Here is a 10,609-nt window from a genome sequence, read left to right as displayed (position 1 = left end):
AATGTATAAAATTATCAGTGTCATGAACGCACCAGTGCCATGCACTTAATATTACACGAACTTATCAAATATTTAGATAGAGAAACTGTAGTGTGAGCCTAACATTTTTAAAATACATCGTTTTGATAAAATTGAATTTCAAGCAGAAATTTATTATTTAAGGTTGCATTATGAAGGTTGCTTATTTCAATTTAAAAACATCGATTAATATAATCAAATGTAAAGACAGGTTCAATAAAATGTGATGCAAGTATTTAATCGCACATAACGTTATTAAAACTCCAGTCGCGCGGCTTACACAAGTTTGGAAATGAAAGAAACAACTTAATCTCTATTAAAGTTATAGTGGTAAAATTATTAATTATATAAGAAAACAAAAAATCAACTTTCATTTAGAAAGGACATTGGTATTTTTGAAACATTGATATGGCACTTTAAACAAATAAAAGACCAAACTTTAGTAAATAAAGCCTAATACGTAAAATGATTTAGCGAGCTCTCATTCCATCGCATGAAAAATAAATATTCAAATCTTATTATTGCCTTATTTCGAAAAATCTTTTGATTATTTTATACAAAAGATCACTTAAAGCATAAATTTCTCTTTGTTGTGTAAACAAATACTTTAATGTAGATTTGATACTCACCGTCGGCGAATTTTGCTATAAATCTCAGTATGAGATACGACGTCGGGCGTGCTACGCGCGTAGCTGCATGTACGAAGCTACATAGACGAATTATGTTACGATCGCTCAAGAAAGTTCTTTAAACATCATTAGATTAAAATTAACATATTTAACATTGTCGTAAGTGTGTAGTTTGTTTATTTCGGTGATATTAAATATTAAATAAAAATACTTAATACCAAAATATGTAGAAAATAAAATGACGTTTCCAAATTCAACGTACGAAACATCAACTTTGTATATCGATAAACAATTTTGGGATTATTTCGATGGATCTTCCTCGTTAAACGTGACGTTTGAGGATATTATCCCTCGTGATCAGGGGATAGTGATAACTACGTATGCAGCACTGATGGCTATGGGTGGTTTGGGGAACCTGGCTATCCTAGTTACTTTGGCTAGGTCAAGACGTAGGAAGTCTAGGGTCGATTTGTTAATGACTCATCTGGCTGTCGCTGATGTATGTGTCACATGTGGTGTTATCCCTTTAGAGGTAAGATTAAATTTGCCGCCAAATCGACGCTTTTAAGTTATGTTATTTGTTTGTTTCATATGGAATTTTCTACTTAAACAATGCTTATTATTTTATACACATTAAATATAAGCATATACTTAACATAGCGGCACCTGTTGATGAGTCAAGATTTACTCGATTAGAATTATTATTTATATATGTTGAACATATTAAATGTTACTACATTCTAAATATAAGAGTTTTTGAAAGAAGCTCAGTATTACAAACATACAAAAATACAAACCTTTCTTACATAATATTAGTATATATGATAAGAACAGTCTTTAGAATGGACATTTGTCATCAGATATATTTACCGGTTTAATGAATCATTACAATCATAGATTATCCTTTAGTTTATTACTGGTTTTAAGAAAGTATTATTTTTTCTAATAAAATTCTTTGTTGAGATTAATATTTTACGATTACACAAATTATTAGTAAAAGGCATCTTGTTGATTCCAGATTACATTTTGATATACTTGCCTCGTGGTTGTATTATTAAATTTGCTCAAGTGTAATATGATAAAAAAAATAACATTTTTACATATAGGGCATTAGGAAGGCTTGTTAAATCGCGTTTGGTTTTTGAGACAAAATGTCAGTGTATTATATAATATTAAGTGAATAAACATTAAAAAAAACAACGAAAATACGTAACACATTCGTCGACATCAACATAAGCGTAAATATTCTATAGAGTTATGTAGTATTTATTCCAATTAATAAAGCTATTCAATCTTCTTTGATAAATAAATTATTTTTACAAAGTATACAATCACTGTAGCTATGACAGTTAAATAACAGTAGTTTTTTAAATCGAGTGAGTCTGTGAGACTAAATAAAACAATTAAACATGTTTAATAAACTACAATAATGCCTGCTGTTGTAAAGTACTGAACAAAATAGAATAGAAAAATAAGTCTTATTTTTCTATTCTATTTCGGTTCTATTGAATACTGTGAAAGAGATAATTTCCAATATCTATTGACGCAACAATTTATACATACCCTCATCAATCCAATATCGAAAACCAAAGTCAATAAATCGCTTGTGTGGGTGGATAAACTAGCATTATTTAAGCCCCGGTTTAAATAATGCGTACATACACATTTTAAATAAAACAAACAGAAGAGTTTATCTATTCAAATATTTATGAAACAAAGCTAGCACAAACACAAAGTTGTATTTATTCAGGTAAAAACCTCTTCCAATGAATTCTAAAAAAATTTGCTATCTCCCATCCGCCCGCATCGCAATTTCGTCTGTCCCTTTTTTAACAATAACACGACAGTGCTTGCGCCGAGTAAAGTCTAGGTTCAGTATTTGATTTCACATACTGCCTTACTATTCCCATCCCAGGATCCCAAGAAACAAACTTACAACTTTCCGCTGTATGTTAATATTTCACCACATACTTTTTTTCTCGTTCTACATCCCATTATTCTAAACATAATTGTGACCCATGGGTCACTTTAATGACCCCCATGGGGTTGGTATCTTGCCATTCCTAGAATTTCTGAATTAGAAATTTTGTTGATTACACGGCCCCTGTATTTAATTTGTTTGCCTTGGGATGTTTTACTTGGCATATATTAATTAATTTATTTGTTGAAATTGTGCATTGTTTACTACTTAATATTATTTCAGACAAATTAAAATAAGATTTGTTGATGACCCTTAATTTGTATTTCGTCACTTTTTCTGCAAACAATATTTATAATGTGAAGAGAAGAGGTTTGGTTGGCCTTGGTTAAACTGTGAAACCTAGACTTATTTAGACAAAAGCATTGTACTCTAGCAATAATAGTTTTAATTCTATACCATAACTAACATAGTTGTAAACTAATTGAAAATTTGTATGGTGCCAGGTGCTAAGCTGTCGATAACCCAGTATAATTGCTATTGTCCTACGGGGACTTTGGACCTTAAATATATTTAAATTACGTTTACAGGCGATTGAATCAAGATTGGGATTTAACCTTAAGGTATTACCTCATTTTGTTAGAGCTACAGATAGTTCAATAACTCATCAAAAATTCTTGTAATAAATTCAACCCTTCGGTCTTACAATCTAATTTCAACAAAAGGTATGTGAATTAGTATTGTTTGTAGTTGGATTATGGGTAGAGTTATTGACACAAAAGGTTTTGTTTTTTAAATCTATAAAACCTATTCCAAATATTCACAATTAGAATGCTTCCATATATCTGAGTAATATATTTGTATCCAACAATCAATATATGCTTTGCAAAGCCAGGACTGACCGCTAGAACATAATTAAATATTGTGCCGACTTAAAGTTTTCACAGCGCGTGTAACGTAGTGTGTGTGTAAAATGTATGCAAATGCAAAAACACGAACGACCTTTATTAACTTCTCTGTGTTACAAAAAAACAGGACAGATGGAATAGAACATGTTATTTAGTTAAACTTACGGATAAAATTCCATTATAAATGAACTAAGCAAAGTGAAATGTTAAATTTTGTTATTTACCAGGAATATTATTTTTAATCGTTAAAAAGCAAATTAATGGTAAAGATAGATTTCATTCTCTGAAAACGATATCGTTTTTCAAATAAGCTAGTTAATTGCATGTCTTTCTTTAATGAAGTATTGGTTCTATGTCAAAGAATGTTTGTCACGTTTATATAAATAAATGTTGTGTTAGTAAATTAAACATCGAACAATTCATTAAAGTTTATTACAGAAGTTATTATTATATTCCATATTTGCACATATTTTCTGTATTAACCGGAGAAAGAAATGAAAAGAAGTGGTTTGAGAAGAATACTCGTTTCGAATGTCAAAGGCGTTTGATCTTGTACGAACTTGTGTAGTTTGCCTCAGTTTAATAGCATTAGGCAACATTTAAACTGAGAAGCTTTGATAAGTTGTGTGTGAAGTAAATCTTTTACGGTTTTAGATTTATCGACAAATCTTTTTTAAAACAGATCCGTTAGACATATATACATAAAATAAAGTACTCTTTGGTCGCATTATATAAAATTTTATTTACGCTACGTTTCAAAAACTATAATGTATACAATATATACTATATACAATACTATATTGTTGATATAAGTTTTGATCAATTTTAGTTTTCATCATATTAAATTATAGAATTCGCAATTTTTCAATTCGCAACGCGTCTGTTAAATATCTTGTCTGTACACCGTTCAACGACGTAAGGCAGTCTCTCATCTTGTCTTTAAAAGAAAAATATGATGTAAGAAACAGTTGCAATCTTAATCTGTGACCCATACAATATGGATATATGTGTACTATGAACACCGGTGATGCATTAACCATTCGTTAGATTGGCTTCCCATAGAAATTCAATTTCCAATGTAAGCGGCATCAAGGCAAGAGAGTTGCGTAGGTATGGTGTTGAGCGCGGCATGGCACGAACCGCCCTATACTATTTCGGCCATTGTATTTAAACGCTACTTCAAGCCATATGGGCACTTATGGGAAGTACAAATGGGCACTACCAAGTGGAGGCTAACGGTAAGTGATCCAGGGTCCAAGATTTGTTTGACAAAAAATAAGCACTAAGCCAATGACCGGCTGTGACCGAATGTAATTTAAGTTCGACGTAGACCCAAGTTTTGGAATTCAGATTCACAAAGAGGATCATCCTAGCTGCTTTGAAAGTTTATTTTATTTGGTGTACATTTTAAATTAGTAACAGTATACCTATATTGCTCTCAATTTTATATATTTAATTGGCAGATATATTTACTTTTCCCTGAAACATTGCGTTCGAATGAGTTGATTTGACAATATTTATTTGTAGTATTATTTTTAAATATTGATTCAAATCACCAACAAATAAATATAATGTTAAGATCAGAAGTGTACAATATTACTTTGCAATAATAGTAACAAAAATAATAATATATTGGATTTCAAACTCAACTCCGAAATCTTTTTGCTATCAGGATAAATATAAAAAATCAAAAATGTAACATACATAGTAACGTTTCATTGGTTGTAAAAACAGTTCTTAAACAGAATAGATTACAGAAAACTCATGTAATATAAGTATGCCATATCAAATATAATATAAGTATGTGATAAATAAAACCAAGTAAAATTGTATTCCATAATACATTATTATATTTGTACAAAGAATTCGACAGTTGACCGTTACAACTTCCACCCATTTATATATTAATTCTTTTGTAGTATTAAATTAACCACAAATACATCTGCGTTTTCTTTATTCTTCATTAACCTGCCCATTGTTTGTTGTATATAATTAGGTGTAAATGTGAGACGTCAACGGTGTACTCAACTAGTCTGATAACAAATTTGCAGATACAACACATATGTAGATTGGTTGATAACGAACCGAATTCAGATATAAATGGAGTTAATGCTACTAGAAATGCATAGATTATTATTTCCTTTATACGGTAATCAGCATTCTGTGCCTGTCACACGTCGTCGACATTTTGGGTCTAAGGCAAGTCGGTTTCCTCACGATTCAAGCTAAATTTAAATGCACACATACACCTCAGACCAGAACCTACGACCTCAGGCATGAGAGTCGCACGCTGAATCCCCTTGGCCAACACTGCACATTTTACATTTTATTTTTTTATAATTCAAATAACAAGCAATTAAATTTAAATTTGTTTAAAATTTGTCGTAATGATGTGGAAAACATATATTTATTCTATATTGCGGGTAAATTAGGCATTAACTTAACACGTTTACAATTGGCAACATAACAACAAAAGGTTACATTACATAAGTTTTACTAAATTTCTTCACCTTTTTTCTCATACAATTCGAAGTTGCTTGATTACTTTGCAAAATATGGAGGACCCAGCTTTGTGTTGTTTGCGTTTTTGCGTATTTTTCTCAACGGGAAAACCTTTTTGACATTAAAGAATTAACATTTCAAATAAATGTTAAAAGCTAAGTGCTCAGTCTTAGGATGACCCATCTTTAGATGAGCCAGGTAACTAAAATAGTAAAGACACATATTTACCGGCGACTGTTTTTCGCTGTCAGCGCTGTTTAACGCTGGAAGCAACTTTTTTTGCTGTCGCTGAAAAATTTCAGACACAAGGGTGTACAAACAGCGAATTTAGCCAAGTGTGGTGTTCATCTTGTTTTTTTTAAACTAAAACTTTTAACTTCATCAATTTGCCACCAGTTCTTGATCAAATGACACAACTTTGATCCCGCTAGGTATAGGCTTACGGATTTATACATAACTTGATTTTGAAGTTTCTATTCGAAAATGTCATAACCTTCTCCCCTTCGACATAAAACACGATGGATTAATTATTGCATCGTAATAATTCCAGCTTACATAGTATAACATTCGCTTTCAGTTAATATGTATACGTTTGGAAGATTACGTATGTTAGGTATATGAACTCGGCTGTTTTCATAACTCAATTATGCCCAATTTCCGGTACCCGTTTGTGTTTGGGTAAAGGAAGCCCTTTTGGTCTTTTGAAGTAAAAAATTGGCTATTAAAGAGATAATATTGCTAGCTGCGGACATTGTTATGTTTTTAAACGGTTTCTTTTTGGAATATCCGATATTTATCGCGGGTCCAAACCCTAAAAATATGTATTTTGCTTAATAAAATACGCCGGAAGCTGCAAAACGAATCGGACAATATTGAAAAAATTGTATACACTACACGACAAATGTAATCTTGACTTAAATGTAGGATTTAAGGTGACACAGGCCAAATGCCAACTCAATTCAACACAATATATAGACAAAATAAAATCTCGTAATAATAAACAAGGTAGCTATAATATAATTTACTAAAATATTATTATTAGACCGATCAACAATTTATTCTTATGTGCTTTAAATCGTCTGATATATTTCTTATCAACAAATAACGATTTTCAGCAGTTTTTGTACTTCTGTAGAAAAATTTACAAAATTAAATACAGTTTCCATCTCGCTTTTACAAAGTAATTTCATTTTATATTAACCTATTAGCCACTGAAAAACTTAAGACAAAGCATTTTTTTTAAAAAGAGCATTAAATCAATGTCAAAAGAATTATGGTGATATTACTAACATTAATGTAGTAAATGTGTAAGAATTTCTTAATAACTAATTGAATTTCTGCTGCTTTGGTAACAGACAGACAGGGACTTTCATGATAACACTCTTAAATTGAAAGGCAAAGTTTATCACCAACTCCTTAAGTACGGTGATCTCTGAAGCAGATACAATATGTGTGTAATAAATTCTATTAGAGGATTTGTCGTACAACACATTCTTTATATTGAAGCCAACACTAAAGCTATCTGCTATTATAGTATATACGTAATTACAAGAACCAATTGTGGCGTAAATTACTAATACGGTATATGACATAAATGAGATGTGTGGCTTGCGGGTAGATTGATTACTAATTACATACTTTATTATCCTAAATGGGAGTTTCGTACGACTGTACCAAGAAAGTCAAGGTTTAAAATTTAATGTTATTTTAGCTTTTTGTACGGAATATCTGGTAATTTTAACTCCGAACCGATGACCTAATCCTGCCAGACGTTACTTGTTTTCATATAGGTTTATGGAACTAATTGGAGTAGCGTTACTTAAAGTGTAGGGGCCGACGAAACGACCTTAACACTTAGTACACAACTATGCCTGCTATCTGCAATTTTGGTATTGATAATAAAGATTTTGATAAGTGCAAGTTATTATTAATTTGCTATATTTGTAGTATTGTTTGATGATGATTTGCTTTTTTAAAAGAGTACCGAGAGTTTTTTACGCCGGCTTTTTCTATCTAATAAATTATTAAAAAATAAAATATAACACAAAGTTTTTATACAAGGTTTAAAAAAATATAAAGCTGCTGTCCGAGTATGTAACGATGAAACTTTTGTACATTTTCAAAATATGCTTTAAGCTCTTTACATACACAATATGGAGATGTGTAAATAGCAAAGGTGACACGTGCAAAAACTTCGTTGTAACTCTTGCATTGATTCAAACTGCTTTTTCAACGAGATGTTTTATTAGGGAAGGTGACACGTGCAAAAACTTCGTTGTAACTGTATTGCACAGATTTAAGGCTCTTTTTCAACCATATTACGTTAACCATAACACGTTGCCCCGGCTGAAATTTAATCCAGGTTTTGCCTCAGGATTATATAAATGGAATTAAATGTGGTTTTGAAAATTCGTGCAACTTGTGTTTGTAATAAATAAACTGAAAATGTTATAAAATTTCTATTTAATGTTATGAGAAATATATAATAATAAAATTTTCCTAAACGCCATTTTAAAAATGGCTATATCTTCCTTTTTTTATCAAAATACTAGCTGACCCGGCTAACTTCGTTCCGCCTTTCGTCTATTAATAATATCGTGTTAAGTTTAGTTAAACGTAACACGATATTATTAGACTGATCTTCGCCTCAACACCGGAATTTCTGACACGAATTCGATGTAAAATGATGCGTAGTTTCGTCAACAGATGGCATCACATGCTGTTTGCATTCGTAAAATTAATTCATTATTTATTGTAATTCTATAACTTATCCGATGTTTTATTAGTTATTCTGCTATTTGGAGCGGAGAATAATGCACCAAAAAAGAGATAACTAACGTCAATCCAGCTGATCTTGAGTTATAAGTGGTGTGACTAACACGACTTTGTTAAATATATTTAGTTCAATAAATTGTTTCAGATTGGCTGGAAGTACACGAATGCATGGCTAGCTGGCAATCTGATGTGTAAAATTTTACTTGTAATGCGAGCTTTTGGCCTGTACCTGTCATCCAATGTTCTCGTCTGCATATCACTTGATAGGTAAGATATTGTCATTACACAATATACCACATAGCAAATATAGAAAGGATACCTACTTATAACAATTCCAATAAAAACGGAAGTATAGGTATACGCTTAGGCCTCTTTTCCATTACACGGTTTCTCGCCGTGAAAATCTACGGTTAATTCGCCGCGTGTAGGCACGGTCGTCAGTGTGGTATGGATCACTATATGAGCTTGTCGACATGCACGGTAGCGCCAAGGCACGGCGCCGCGGCCGCGTGCGCCGTGACTGCCCCTCGGCGCGCCGCGTCTACGCACGGCGTGATTTTCACCAGTGTTGTATGGGATTCTATCGGGGTGTGTCGACGGTGCCGGACGTACGCACGGATTCGTGACCGCTTATATACGCTGTTTCGCGATTTTATTATAAAATGAACATAAATCAAGAATTATTAATTACGTTGATTCAAGAAAGGCCTGTAATATGGGATAAGACCATCGACGATTATAAAAAGCGCTACTAGCCAGTACTTACCAATGTCTCGCGCGGTGATTTTGCCGTATCATGTACAAGCTAGCACGTTTTTTCAACCGTACGACTTACACACCGTACGTTTGAACAACCGTGTAATGGAAAAGATGCCTTAGGGTTCATAAATCAATACATACTGATACATCACGAATTCGCTGTTTGTTTTTTGTAGAACGAGGTTTGTAAAAGGAGCATTTATTCGTAAAATATAAAAAGCCTTATCAGCTTAAGCGATTTATTGAAAAAAAATGTATATATGGAGTATAAACATGATAGTTGTCCTAAAAAGATATTCTACTTGACAGAACCATTTATTTTTTCCATAACGAGAAATCTCTTGAGTACCACCAATATTTTCAATGGAATAGATGAACGTAACATAATTGCTTCTAGTTATGAAACGTAATTGAAATAATTTAATCATTCTAAGGTAATATAATCTACAAAACGAAAAAGCAGAGTTATAATTCTGTAAGTGCAATTTAAAAAAAAATCTTCGGTCACGAGTTGGTTCCTCTTACGTCCAAACGCCTGACTATAATGACGTTGATAGTTTATTGATAACTAATAAGAAAACGCTTTGATCTTCGTCTAGTTTTATTTGAGCGGCTGATTGAGGATTTAGTCTTTTACAAATTTACTCAGGATTATTGGTGGTCATTAAATGAAGAAATGTGTTAGTAGTAATGAAGATATAAGGGTCGTTTTATTCAGCTTTAGTATAGATTAATGTTTTCTGTAACGATTAAATAAATATGTAGTATACACCGGGAAATAAAAACTGTTTGTTTAGACTTATAAAGCATGTTAAATATAAAACATAAATTTTATCACCTTTTGATTATTTATTTATTGGATTATTCTTTAATGAGGAGAAAATAAAATGAAATTTTGTCTAATATTTTTTATTTATATTACAAGTGGGGTCACTTTGAATTAAGTGATAACCGCCGCCTATGAATAACTGCAACGCCGGGGGGTTAGCGGATCTGTTGCCGACCTTTCAGGGAATGGTACGCTCGTTTCTTGAAGGCCATTAAGTCATATCGGTTTGGAAATATTTTTACTGACAGCTGCTTCCACAAAGAGGTTGTGT

The 10,609-nt window shown here is 32.0% G+C and overlaps 1 protein-coding gene across 1 annotated transcript in view; it reads left to right on the top strand.

The window, feature by feature from the left end:
• The first annotated feature begins 839 nt into the window (after positions 1-839).
• The window catches only part of LOC111001029 (adipokinetic hormone/corazonin-related peptide receptor variant I), a 32,234-nt gene continuing 22,464 nt past the window's right edge, over positions 840-10,609 (top strand). The window contains exons 1-2 of the mRNA XM_045628363.1: positions 840-1,179; positions 8,896-9,017. Of these exons, the coding sequence (XP_045484319.1) occupies positions 886-1,179; positions 8,896-9,017 (416 nt within the window). The 5' untranslated portion in view covers positions 840-885. The remainder of the gene's footprint in view (positions 1,180-8,895; positions 9,018-10,609) is intronic.

Source organism: Pieris rapae, chromosome 5 (genome assembly GCF_905147795.1).
Source record: "Pieris rapae chromosome 5, ilPieRapa1.1, whole genome shotgun sequence".
In the NCBI taxonomy this organism is placed as follows: domain Eukaryota; kingdom Metazoa; phylum Arthropoda; class Insecta; order Lepidoptera; family Pieridae; genus Pieris; species Pieris rapae.
The sequence above is the reverse complement of the archived record's forward strand: the minus strand, read 5'-3'. Positions and strand labels throughout refer to the sequence as shown.